The sequence below is a fragment of the Astyanax mexicanus genome, chromosome 4 (genome assembly GCF_023375975.1).
Source record: "Astyanax mexicanus isolate ESR-SI-001 chromosome 4, AstMex3_surface, whole genome shotgun sequence".
In the NCBI taxonomy this organism is placed as follows: Eukaryota; Metazoa; Chordata; class Actinopteri; order Characiformes; family Acestrorhamphidae; genus Astyanax; species Astyanax mexicanus.
In genome coordinates this window covers 41,980,816-41,995,236 of record NC_064411.1, presented here as the reverse complement: position 1 = coordinate 41,995,236, position 14,421 = coordinate 41,980,816, and the positions used below count along the sequence as shown (strand labels likewise).

General features: G+C 37.3%; 1 protein-coding gene across 1 annotated transcript in view; it reads right to left on the bottom strand.

Moving 5' to 3' along the window:
* Positions 1 to 213: 213 nt before the first annotated feature.
* The window catches only part of ppm1lb (protein phosphatase, Mg2+/Mn2+ dependent, 1Lb), a 129,645-nt gene continuing 115,437 nt past the window's right edge, over positions 214 to 14,421 (bottom strand). The window contains exons 3-4 of the mRNA XM_022678792.2: positions 7,107 to 7,268; positions 214 to 4,479 (exon numbers count right to left, since the gene is read on the bottom strand). Of these exons, the coding sequence (XP_022534513.2) occupies positions 4,130 to 4,479; positions 7,107 to 7,268 (512 nt within the window). The 3' untranslated portion in view covers positions 214 to 4,129. The remainder of the gene's footprint in view (positions 4,480 to 7,106; positions 7,269 to 14,421) is intronic.

The following is a 14,421-nucleotide window of genomic DNA, read 5'->3' as shown; positions in this document are numbered from 1 at the left end:
TTTTTTGAGTTAGTCATTTTTCTCGTTTTGTCATGATTATACCTAATAGTAATGTTCATTTGGTAGATCTATCTGTATTAACTACTAAAATGTAAATTTCAAACTAAAATGTAAAATTGTACATTTAGAAATAATATTTGCCACAATTTTGGCAACTGGAATTAATCTGGATAATAAAGCAAACTCACTCCACATTATGAATACATGAACCAATTCAGATTTTAATCCTTGCACTTTTTATTGTTACATTTTCATTTTTCATAAATTCACAGAATTTTCTCTTTTTACAGTTTCTTTAATTCAATGAAACAAACACAAATTCCACATAAACATTCTATAACACATACTGTATTCTGAAGGAATATACAACCAAAGACCAAAAATAAATCACACATAAGAAGACCTTTAACTATTAAATCTCTTCTGATATTAATAAACCAGAGTCTGATGCATTACCTTTTTTCTATCTTATTGGTATTGAGGTTAATGATACTGAGTATGTACATTCATTTTATTAGTCTGTCTCCAAGAGACGTCAATATGCAAAATACCCTATTTACATCTGATGTGCATGGTTGCCTCAGTATATAATGGGGAAAAGTGTTTTGGCAAATGAACTGACGAGAGCAGAGCATCTGTAATGAAAATAAGGCAACGAGAACATGTTTTCTTCAAAGGCTCTTTGTAATCAATTTCAGTTATTAGATAAAATCAGCTGCAGGGATTCAAACAAGTTGAAAATAAAGGCCACATTGACACTAGGGCTGGATGCAGTAGCAGTGTTAACAATCTTTGCTTCTGAAATGATCTATCTACGGATCTCCTTCAATATGTAACTGGCTGAATTGTAGGGAAATGCACAGAATGAGGCAAAGAAAAAGGCAGATTTACCAAAACCTTTACAAAAGTTCAGTGCAAAAATGATTTCTTGGCAAGTCGAAACATCATAAATATTAAAGCATACATTTTAAATCAAAAAGCTTTATTATTGTAAAGGCAGAGACTATGTGTTTTAAGAAATTATATAAACATATACATATTTTATAAAAACAAAAAAACAATTATTTGCATAATGCAGACCATTAAACCTCTTTCAGAAAATAATGCAGACAATTTAGCTTGTTAAAAAAAAGAATGCTGAGGTTTTAGATTGTTTTAGAACAATGCAGATATTTTAGCTTGTTCAAAAAATATTGCAGATATTTTAACTTGCTTCAAAAGGTTATAATAATATAGCTAATAATCTAGCTTATTTCAGGAAATAATGCAAATAATTTATCTTGTTTTAAGTATAATGCAGATATTTTAGATTGTTTCCAGATTGTTTTAAATTGTTTAAAGAATTTTTTTATGAATAATTTTGCTTATTTTAAAAATTTATGAGATTATGTAGCTTGTGTCAGATACTAACACAGATATTTTAGCTTGTGTCAAAAAATACTGCATGAAATTTAGCTTGTTTAAAAAAAAAGAAGGCCTTTGTTTTGATTGGTTAAGAAATAATGCGGATATTTGCTTGTTTTAAAAACTAATGTAGATAGGTTATCTTGTTTTAAAAAATAATGCAAATAATTTAGCTTGTTTCAGGAAATAATGCAGACAATTTTGGTTGGGACAACAGACCAAATTAGATGACTATAGAAAATAACTTAAAACAAGATATATATGGATAGAATTATATTAAATAAGTATATAATATTTGATTTAAGAGGTTTTCAAATGTCAGGATTTCATTTTTGCACTGTATAGAATGGTTAGCACATGCATGATTAGTACAAACAAAGAACTGTAAGAAAAACTTCAAAGACCAGATTATGAACACACCCCTTCTTCAATCGCTGTGGTCTTACTGGTATGTACAAGTCCAGTATCTTTGTTTGTGCATTTAATAAACCATTCCCTCAGTGTATGCACTTTAAATCTACACCTAACAAACATAGGCTAACTGTGCTAGCACACCAGTGCACACAATTTACACTAAAATACACTGTGCAGAGGCACGCCTTCAATAAAACAATCTTAACTGTACAATCTAGCACTCTAATCAGACTGTATACTGTTTACACTGTACTATTTCTATATGCAGGAATGGGTAAAGCCATTACAAACCCTGAACTGAGCAATGAGTATATGAGTAAATATGGTGGATATGTTGTATGTGTGTAGCTGATGAGGATTCTGTAAATACTGAAAACTAAAAATCCCTTTTTTACACTGGTAGTCAAAAAGAATGGCTCGATATAGTGTATTTTGTAAGGATCACTGATACAGAGAACTAAAATTAGATAATTTAGAAGATTTACAGTCTGAAAAATGAAGGTGATTTAAATGATTCTTTGAGATACTCCCTTGGAGACCCAATTTTGACACCATTAAGATCTAAAACAGTGTTAATGGAGATATGTGAGTGTCTAAAGAGAACCATCACTAGTTATTCTAGTAGTTCTTCTATGGCATCACTCAAAGAACCATTTGACCAATTGGTAACAGTTTTAGTAGGTCCTACTCTGGCTTTGAGGACCACCACAAACTTCTAAATAATCAGAATGAACTGCTTTCACATTATTTACTGCTGTCCACACACCTCCCTTATTGGTTGGGTCTTGCAACACAGTCCAACAACTTCCCAATTCTATTTAAATCTGATAATTTTGTTGATCACCTACTCATCAAATGTTAGTGTGAGAAAGTACAGGTGAACAGTGTGACTTTTTTGAGGTTTACCACCAAAGAAAATCAGAGGTAGCTCCTTCAAATATACCCCAACCATCTGATAAACATCAGCAGATCACATCTGCACATATCAGACATTCTTTCTGACTGCCAGTGTGTGCTGACCAGGTCTCAACATGTGTCTCACATCATGGTCACGTAATGGTCACTGTCACTGTGCTGAGAAATGTTTCTAATTTTTCCTCTCTCTCATTTAAAAAATAAAAAATTAACCATTACAGCCTTAAAGGTCCCATATCCTCTAGTGTTTTTTTTAGTTATTTTAAGGAGTATTTTAAGTACTAGTGTAAGTAAGAATACATTTTTATAATTGACTTCAAATCAGGTTAACCTAAAATGTTAAGATATTTTTATCTAGGTTCTGCTGAATCACGTTTTTATTGTAGTTTTATTGTAGATCACAATTCAAGTTTAGCTCTCCCAAAAACAACAGTAAATTCTGTGCCTCAAATCATAAACTGCATTTTTTTTTATAAATATATATATTTTTAAATTCAGATTCCAGGCTAAGAGCACACTAAGAAATTTGCTTGCAGGGCCACTCAAGAACTGTAAAACTGCACTACATAAAAATACATTTCAGAGCAAATTGACCTTTTTGTAAAAGAACGCGTTCAAAAATGTACTTTAGCTTTACAGCTCTAGAGTGGCCCAACCATCTAACCGCCTTTTTACATGGAGTTTTTTTTTTTGTCGTACTTCTAAAAAGTATTTCTCTACTTCGAAGAGATTTCTTTGGACAGCAACAATGTGCATGTGTGTTTCGGATATACCAAAATAAAACGAAGGAAACAAAGAATATGGAACCTTTAAAACAACAATTCTGCATTCTACATAACTGTGCTGACTCACAAAACCAAAACACTTATGAAAAAAAGTCCCACCAATATACAAAAAAATATATAATAATAATAATAATAATAATAATTTTGTTGCGTCAGCGCAACCCCCATCAGTTCTGACCTCAGTGGAACAGGCTAATCTGATCAGCACTGCGAAATTGACCATGTGACCATGCGTTATCCTGTAGACGATCTTATACTCTTAACTTTCTACATTCTTGTCCCAGAACACCCATCACGGTAGCCAAGATAGCACTACACACCATGGACATGATGAATAACAGGATAATATCAGTGACCTTGCTGTGCGCGTTACCCCATTACTGATCAGTACCCCGGGTCTAAAAGTGCTATCTTCCATTTAACTGTGTAAGAAAGTGTTTTTAATGATGCAATGCGGGCTGAAATGGCTTTATGTTATTTGCTGTTATTTCAATAAGAAACAGTTCTTGTTCCAAAAATAGTCATGAAACGTTTTTTTTTTTCCTTTTACATCTGAAATCTATGCATACATTAATATGAACCGATAATATATTCGTGTTTGCCGCGAGGCCTCACTGCTCGGCAGCTTTGGCGGCTCGTTTTTTGAACTTGACCACCATGACGGTGATGTTGTCCGGGCAGCCGCGGTAGAAGGACTGCAGGACGATGCTCTTGGCGCCGAAGTGAGGCTCGTCGAGGCGCTCCTTGATGAAGCGCACCGCCTCCTCGTTGCTGAAGGCGTCCCACAGGCCGTCCGACGCCAGGATCATGAACTCCGGCTGCAGCTTGTCCAGGTCGAAGGTCAGAACGTCTGGGTCTGGGATGAGCACGTTGAGGTTCTTCAGCGGGTAGTCGCCGAGCGAGCGGGACATGGCCAGGATGCCCTGCACGCGCCACGAGCCGTTGAAGCTGATGAAGCCACCTTTGAGCGAAAGTAAAGAGAAGAGATTATGTGTCTGACCAGTTAATTAACGAGAGCTTAACTGGTCAAAAGGATTTACGACCGTCACATTTACAAAACAGAATAAGTGCTGAACCTTCTGGATAAAGTGAGACTGCAGCTTATAAGGCCACCTAATACTAGAGGTTTAGATATAATGCCTGTAATAAAACCTATTATACCCATAATAAGGGTGCACAGCCTAATCCATATGTGGTTTATGCTAAATCATTTTAAGTATTTAAAAAAAATGGATATATTTTAATATATTTTTTACAGGTAATCTAAATATGCAGTTCCAGCCAAAAGTTTGTACACACATTTTTTTTATTTACATTTTGCATTGTAGATTAATGTAAAAAGATATCCAATAATGTAAAAAGATATCCAATCTATGAAGAAAATTATAAGGATTTATTTAATAAACAAACCAGAATATCTTTTATATGTTAGATTCTTCACATCTTCTTTACACATCTTGACTGGATTTTCTCAGTCAGCTTTATTAGGTATAGTCACTTGGACTGGCTTTCAGTTGACAGCTGTGCTGAACTTGTCAGGCGTCAATTACTTGAATTTCTTGCTTCTTAATGTGTTTGAGAGCATCAGTTGTGAAGCTGTAAAGAGGTAGAGTTACAGGTATACAGTGAATAGCCCTATTTGAGTAATGTTCTAATCCATATTATGGCAAGAACTACTCAACTAAGTAAAGAAATAAATGAAGGTCAGTGAATCTAAAATATTTCAAGATATCAAAATATTCAAAATATCCTCAAAGACCATCAAAAATGCAATGATGAAAGTGGCCCTCATCAGGACCGCCCCAGAAATGGAACACCAAGAGTTACCATTGTTGCACAGAATAAATTCATCCGAGTTACCAAATTCACAATAAGAGGCCCAGTAAAATGCTTCTCAGAGTATTTTGGTTTGTTTAACACTAAGTTACTACAAGATTCCTTGTTCTTTCATAGTTGGGAAACAATAGCACAGTGAATGTGTTCCGCAATCAAAGATAAAGGTGGTCTAACGCAATATTAGGGTGTGTGACCCTTTTTATTAGATGGCGATTTTTGGTTTTGGTTTTGGCCAGGCAGTGTATGAAATATATACAGAATTAATATATTTAAGATTGAACACACCATTTGCACCACATTTTGCTCCAAATTTATTCCACTCTATGCAAAACTAAGAGTGCATTGATTTGTATTCTCCATCTCACGCACTGTGCTGTACTCGATCCAGTGAATCAGGACTAATTAAGCTCTCTGTGTAATGAAACACGCAGCTGTTTAGTACAATATCCACTCGATCACATATTGTTATGTAATTTGTCTTGAGAACAATAAAACTGGTCATATTACCCACCCCTGTTGAGTAATGACCCGATGCTCTGCTGAAAGCCTGCATTACTCATTAACAGCTGCTTCATGTTAATGTTACTAACCGTTTCTCTTATTTCGTTCAGCCAAGTATTGCATACCAAATGGGGGAAAATGTACATTTGGTCTGATTATCTTCGGTTTCACACTGTAGATAAGTGACACTATACTTGACACAGATTGATTTGTAAAAGACAGTGTGTTGGAGTTGCTTGTAAACATTTTCTGTTTTCCTGCCAGAATCCGACTCCTTTTTAATGTAAGAGCATCATGCAGCAGAATGTGTTTAACAGATGATCACCTTTATTTCTGTTTATAAATAAGGGTACATTTACAGTTACAAAAGATACAGGAATTTACAGAATGTGATGCGGAGCCAGATTTCAGCAAAACACCAGTTCTCTCACCTTTTTCTCCTTCTATTGTCTAAAGCACCCTTAATTACAATGGAATTATAACCAAATGTTGCAGAAATAACAGTGATAAACCAACTACTGTCCCTTTAAGACCATTTTAAGCCACTGATATAATGATAACATAACAGCATATAACTAAATAACTTCAAAAGAGCAATGGACTTTTAATTCTAAATAATTTTCAAAAATGCTTAAATGTCCAAAAAAATTTTAATCCAATTTAATCCAATTGCTAATCAAGATATAGAGGATATTTGAGTGGATAAGCTTGTTCTTCTGTCTAAAACCCTGAAATGATGTGTTTTATGTGGCCCTGATACATTTTTTTCCATAATTGAAATATAAAGGTTATATTTGCCCCTTGCTCAATATGAGTTTTTCGACTCCCTTGAAAATTAATGCAAAAAAACATTAGCTTGCATATTTAAAAACCCTAAATGATTCTGTTTTGTTACTATTTTGGCACATTTAATCGATAATTTAATAATGTAATTACTGTGACATGCCTACCTTTATTGCATTTATAAACATTAAATCAGGTGAGACTCAGAATGAGCAAAATCTCAGTCAGTGAGTAAGTTTTGCAATTCAGCCTTTCACCAGCAGATGGGGCTGAAGTACTGATGTTGAAGGACAGTGATGGCCACCACAGTGTGGATTCAGACTGACTCCAAAACAAACTGCTATATATAACAGGCTGCAGCTTCAGTTGCTCTGAGGTGGTGAGAGGCTTTATAAGCTTTGGTTAGACGGGATTGATTAGATTGTTTATGAAGGTACAGCTTCTGCTCTGTGATGTTTTGTTCCTCACCTGCTCTCTTGATCCTCTTGCGCTCCTTCAGCTGGTAGGGCTTGTGGTCATGTGACAGGGGGATGGCGTTACCATCTTTATCACACAGAACTCCTCGGGAATCACCAACATTGGCTACAGTCAGCTCCTTATCGGACAGGAGCGCCACCAGGCAAGTCGTTCCTTAGAGAGACAGAGAAAGACGGAGAAAGAGGGTTAAAGTACAATTTATGTGAAGATATTTGTGGACACTTCTTATAATAATTGAATTTTGCTGCTTTAAGTTGTAATCACTGCCACTGCTGACAGATACGTGCAAATGAAGACCCACACAGCTCGTCTTCTCCCTGTAGAGAAGTACTGGAGCATATAAATGTGGATATTTGCACATAGAGAGTTGGGGATGAGTTGGAGAGTTGGGGATGATTTGGGGAGTTGGGGTTTAGTTAGGATGAGTTGAGGATTTGGGGAGTTTGGGATGCGTTGGAGAGTTGAGGATGAGCTGGAGAGTTGGGGATGAGTAGGAGAGTTAGGGATGAGTTGGGAAGTTGAGGATGAGTTGGAGAGTTGGGGATAAGTTGGAGAGTTGTGGTTTAGTTAGGATGAGTTGGGGATTTGGGGAGTTTGGGATGAGTTGGGGAGTTGGGGTTTAGTTAAGGAGGCGGGGTTTAGTTAGGATGAGTTGAGGATTTGGGGAGTTTGGGATGCGTTGGAGAGTTGAGGATGAGCTGGAGAGTTGAGGATGAGTTGGAGAGTTAGGGATGAGTTGGGGAGTTGGGGTTGAGTTAGGATGAGTTGGGAATTTGGGGAGTTTGGGATGAGTTGGGGTTTAGTTGGGGAGTCAGGGTTTAGTTAGGATGAGTTGAGGATTTTGGGAGTTTGGGATGAGTTGGGGTTTAGTTGGGGAGTCAGGGTTTAGTTAGGATGAGTTGAGGATTTTGGGAGTTTGGGATGAGTTGTAGAGTTAGGTATGAGTTGGGAAGTTAAGGATGAGTTGGGGAATTGGGGATGAGCTGGGGAGATTGGGATGAGCTGGGGAGTTGAGGATGAGTTGGAGAGTTGGGGAGTTGAGGATGAGCTGGGAGTTGGGGACGAGTTGGCGAGTTAGGCATGAGTTGGGGAGTTGGGGATGAGCTGGGGAGTTGAGGAAGAGTTGGAGAGTTGGGGAGTTGAGGATGAGCTGGGGAGCTGAGGATGAGCTGGGGAGTTGGGGATGAGCTCAGTGATAAGGTAGTAATCATCCAACCATCATGATTATCCTTCCTAGACTTTACTAATGCTTTCACAATAATCACAGCAATGTTCTTAAAATGTAGCAGATAGCCTTCCTTGGACAGTAGAAACAGTTATTCCAACAAAAGCAGTATATTTCAAAAGAACAATGAACAATTAGCAAGCGTCCCAATACATCTGTCTCAGTATCATTGTCTGTTTGCTTAATACTCTACATATAACTTGGTCATTACATACAGTTCTTGTTGGGTCCCCCCTATTATCACCCCCTACTGGGCTGGCATGCAATTGTTTTTAATTGGTTTAGCATACTCATGTGGACAGACAGATGTTTGAGTAACTGTCATTTTGGATGAAGATCTCTTTCAGCAAAAACATCTGGACACATGTGGACAAGGCCTGAGTGCATTGTCCAACAAGCATCTTAAGTATAACAGTCCTTAGTGGCCTCCCTTCAACGAATCAGCTCCCTTCTCTCACCCAGAACACATCTATCCCCACTTTGGTGCGCTGCCAATCTAAACATCTGCTGATTGCAACAATGCCAGCCCCTTTGAAAGCAGTGCCTTCAACAATGCTCCGTTTCTTTGGTGCTGCCCTTTTTCCGCCTCCACCACTGCCGCCACCGCCCTCCCTTCCTTTTGAATCCTTTCTTTCTCCTCCCTTCTTCCTTTCCTTGCTTTGTTTGTTTTCCCAGGCACAGGCTTGGAAGGCAGCGGACCGATCCCATCGTACACAAGCTCATTGTTTGTTCACCAAGATCCCATCGGCACCGAACAAACCGTCTGTCGGGCCATCTGTTCTCTCCTTCCAAAACTCACCCAGAACAGAGACCTGCTCTGCTCAGTACCGATCCACATCACAATCTATTGCAAACTTCCAAATTGAGCAAAATGCTCAAGCTTGTTGGACAGGCCCAATCAGAAAATATAGCAGCAAGCGGCAACTGTGGGTCCAAGACCAAATCAGCACAAGCAGCTCATCCACTTTAATCTAAATAGGCTTAATAAGGCCTAATGGAGTTTGTTCTCTAAAACTGATGTCCGTAAGTTTTGTGATTTAGGGCCCTCTCTGGTGAGAATGGGTAATTGCACCGAGCAAGTGGAAGAAGCATTTTAAACTGGGTGGGTGTGATGCGGTCTCCTTCTGAAGTCTCCATTGCTCCACCAGCCGCTTGCGTTCAGTAAAACTGAGCCGGGTCCTCTTTTAGAAGTTGTACATGTGACATAAGTACATAAAGACGCGTGACGATGCCTGAAGAACTACTACGAAAAGCAACCTGACACCCCAGTTTTTAGAATTAATATATTAGGCTTAGCAGGGATGATCATTTATCCATATTCTTCTCCACTCAGAAATGCTTCTGCTTTCAGTTTAGAAACAAAATAATAGAGACTTCCACTTTAATTGTAGACAGAAAGCTTAAGTAACATAGTACAGTAAGTAATAAATTGTCAAGACAGATATCAGAAATACATGACTTACGTTTAATGTCTTCAAGGGCTATGATTTGGCCATATGATTTCCCTCCAAAAATCACCCAAACGAAGGATCTGCTCTGCTTAGTACTAAACCATACAGCATTGCATCCCATTCCAAATTTAGCAAAATGCCAAAGCATGTTAGACAGGCCCGATCAGAAAATAAATATAGCAGCAGGCAGCAATCATGGGTCCAAGTTTGTTTCAGCACAAAAAGCTTATTCACTGAAATCTAATAAGAGTTATTTAATAGCAAAAAGTAAAGAGGAAGAAAAAAAGTCAATATGTCAAAATTCACAAACGGAAAATAGAGCAACAATCTGCAATTTGCATGTCAAAACACACATCAGCAAAAAAAACGCTCATTCTAATCCCATTTTAATCCAAACAGGCATAAATTTGTTTTTTAATTGTAGTAAAAAAGCAAAAACATAAAAAGGAATACATGACTGTGTGCTCAGGCAGAAAAGGGACTACTACCTACTGACTTCATGTCTCTAGGACCTACGGTTTGGCCTGGGCTATTCGTTTTATTGGTGAAAAGAATAATCTGAAAAACTCTTGGACCCTAAAAAGACCACAGGTGATTGGAAACACACCTACTAAGCTCTTTGTTCATGTCCATATGTTTGTGGCCAGACACCCCTTTTACTGAATGAAGGCATTCAGTTATATAAGACTACAGCTATTGCTGACACAGATGTGCAAGTTCTCACACACACAGCTTCTTCTATAGTCTCTATAGTAATATATAATGTTTTTTTTTTCTTTTCTTTTTCCTCTTTTGTGTGCTTGCTGTTATAGCCGCACACAACACACTTCAGTGATGACAGTTACTCCAGATTTAAGAAGCTCCCTGGCAGATCTTCTCCACTCATCTTCAATTAGTGCCTTCACTTTTGGAGACTTCGTCTTCTCCAAACCCAAACCAGGACGTCTCTGACTCCTGTTTATGTCGCTCCGTGGCATTCACGGCTCGGTCAGGGCGCTTTGGACACGGTAGGAAATGAATTACACTGCGCTATAAAAGTGCCAAAACGAGAACTCCCGGACTCTGCGGTTTTACTTAGTGCCTAAATCATTTAGAGGCTGCAGCTTAACCAATCGCCTGCAGCGCTCTGAGAGATAATGTGCATGTGTGTGGGAAGAGAGAAAGAGAGGGAGAGAGAGAGATAGCAGGAGAAAATGTTTATTGAGGAAGAAATACAGTGCAAAAAAAAGACAGGATGAGAAATAGATGTTTAGAAAAGAGTGGAGAGCAGAAAATACAGGATGAGAAAAAAAACAGGAAAAGAAAGCAAAAAAGGAGGGATGAAAAGCAACACTTTTAAAAATAAGTGATAAGGGTAAAAAGAAGTGTTGAACAAGGAGAGATAAGAAGAATTAAATCGAACAGTAAAAGGCAGGATGAGAAGAAAAACATGAAGAGTCAAAAGGATAACAGGAAGGACAAAAAAGAGTGCAGAGAGGATGAGAGGAAAAAAAAGATTTGAAGAAAAATGGAGGGATGCACTGCAGAAAAGAAGAGAAGAAAGTAAAGAAGTATATAAAAGATGGGTCAAAAATAAAAAAAAATGAAAATGAGATAAAAATGTGAAGTAAAGGAAGAAATAAAGGAATAGAAAAACAAGCAGCAAAGGAAAAAGAGAGAAGAAAAAGAAGACTGTAGAAAAAAAGATAGCAAAACAAAACCAGTGCAGAAAAGTAGGAAAACAAGTGCAGAAAACAAAGAAGCAAAAAGAAGAATGAAAGAGAGAGAGAAATAGAGAGAGAGAGAGAGAGAGAGAGAGAGACGTACAGTTGTGGTCAAAAGTTTACATACACTTGTAAAAAAACATAATGTTATGGCTGTCTTGAGTTTTCAATAAGTTCTACAACTCTTATTTTTCTGTGATAGAGTGATCGGAACACATACATGTTTGTCACAAAAAACAGTCATAAAATTTGGTTCTTTCATAAATTTATTATGGGTCTGCTGAAAATGTCACCAAATCTGCTGGGTCAAAAATATACATACAGCAACAAAATTTGTCAATTTTGGTGATGTAGCGAGTTGTGTCAATCAAATTAGCTTCATGTCATGGCCTCTTCACTTCTTGTAAGTGATTCTGATTGACTACAGCTGTTGACTTCTCATGAGCCCATTTAAATAGGGCTCATTTGACCCAGTGATTAGACTCAGCTACAAAAGCTACAATGGGAAAGTCAAAGGAACTCAGTGTGGATCTGAAAAAGCGAATTATTGACTTGAACAAGTCAGGGAAGTCACTTGGAGCCATTTCAAAGCAGCTACAGGTCCCAAGAGCAACTGTGCAGACAATTATACGCAAGTATAAAGTGCATGGAACAGTTGTGTCACTGCCACGATCAGGAAGAAAACGCAAGCTATCACATGCTGCCGAGAGGAGATTGGTCAGGATGGTCAAGAGTCAACCAAGAATCACCAAGAAGCAGGTCTGCAAGGATTTGGAAGCTGATGGAACACAGGTGTCAGTCTCCACAGTCAAGCGTGTTTTACATCGCCATGGACTGAGAGGCTGCCGTGCAAGAAAGAACCCTTGCTCCAGAAAAGGCACCTTAAGACTCGGCTGAAGTTTGCTGCTGATCACATGGACAAAGATAAAACCTTCTGGAGGAAAGTTCTCTGGTCAGACGAAACAAAAATTGAGCTGTTTGGCCACAACACCCAGCAATATGTTTGGAGGAGAAAAGGTGAGGCCTTTAATCCCAGGAACACCATGCCTACTGTCAAGCATGGTGGTGGTAGTATTATGCTCTGGGGATGTTTTGCTGCCAGTGGAACTGGTTCTTTGCAGAAAGTAAATGGGATAATGAAGAAGGAGGATTACCTCCAAATTCTGCAGGAAAACTTAAAACCATCAGCCCGAAGGTTGGGTCTTGGGCGCAGTTGGGTGTTCCAACAAGACAACACATCAAAAGTGGTAAAGGAATGGCTAAACCAGGCTAGAATTAAGGTTTTAGAATGGCCTTCCCAAAGTCCTGACTTAAACCCCATTGAGAACATGTGGACAGTGCTAAAGAAACGGGTTCATGCAAGAAAACCATCACATTTAGCTGAACTGCACCAATTCTGTCAAGAAGAGTGGTCAAACATTCGACCTGAAGCTTGCCAGGAGCTTGTGGATGGCTACCAAAAGCGCCTAGTTGCCGTGAAAATGGCCAAGGGACATGTAACCAAATACTAATGTTGCTGTATGTATATTTTTGACCCAGCAGATTTGGTGACATTTTCAGCAGACCCATAATAAATTTATGAAAGAACCAAATTTTATGACTGTTTTTTGTGACAAACATGTATGTGTTCCGATCACTCTATCACAGAAAAATAAGAGTTGTAGAACTTATTGAAAACTCAAGACAGCCATAACATTATGTTTTTTTACAAGTGTATGTAAACTTTTGACCACAACTGTAAATGAGATTACTACCCAGTGAGAGCGAGTGATTTCTCTTTCACCGTTACTAGCTGTGGGGAGGAGGAATAGAACGATAAGCACACACTAAGTTGGAGAGAAGTGAGAGAGAGGAGTGAAAGGAGGATTAGAGAAATGGGGGGGACATAGAAAACGAGCAAAAGAGGAATACAGGCATATGCAAACTAAATATACTGTGAGGGTGTGGGCGAGAGACAGACACAAAAACAAAAATATATAGACACTGAACATGACTGACAACTCACTGCATCCACAGTATGTCTTTTATTGTATGTACCGGTACACAAAATGTTATTTTACCTTATATATCAGCTTTAGGGGTGCCCCTATTATCTGAAGATTGCTGGTTCAATCAATCAATCAATCAATCAATGAACCTATCTTTATTTTAACTCGGAAGTACATTGAGGGCATCCCTCATTTTTAATGTAGCCGAGCATTTACAAATACAGGAATTGATATGACACAGAAAATAATAACTACATTTAATCATTTTAGAATAACATTAAATAAAATATAAAAAAATAGATAAAAATAAAAATATAATTATAACAATAATAATAATAATAATAATAATAATAATAATAATAATACAACTTGGTTTAATTAAGAAATTAAAATCAAAAACGTTAAGATGAATATACAAAAAGTTACAATTAAGCTAAAACTAACCTTTACATAGTACAAAAAAATATATATATATATATATATATATATATATATATATATATATATATATATATATATATAGTAATAATAAAATAAACTAATCAAAATAAGTTAAAAAGCAAGATTACAATACTATTAAAAAAATGAATAAATGAAGAAATAAAAAGGAAATAAAGAACTAAGAGGAAAAACTAAAACAAGAAATAAAAGCTAGTATTAAATAGGTACAGGCTGCCTGAAGGTGATTAGAAATTAAAAGTTTAAAATGACTGAGTGACACCATTTTTAGTGTTTTAGACTTAGTATTTCCTGTAGTGAATTGCACTGTAGCTAAAACAGATTTTTCCAGTGCAAATCTTAGGTCACACTCCTTGCCATCAGCTGCCAGAGTCTGAGAGAGAGCACACTTTTCTATAATTTCTCAGCATGATGTTGGATTGTAACCACATCTTTTCATGTTTTGAAACTGAATACAAAGAATGGACGTGTCCATGTGAA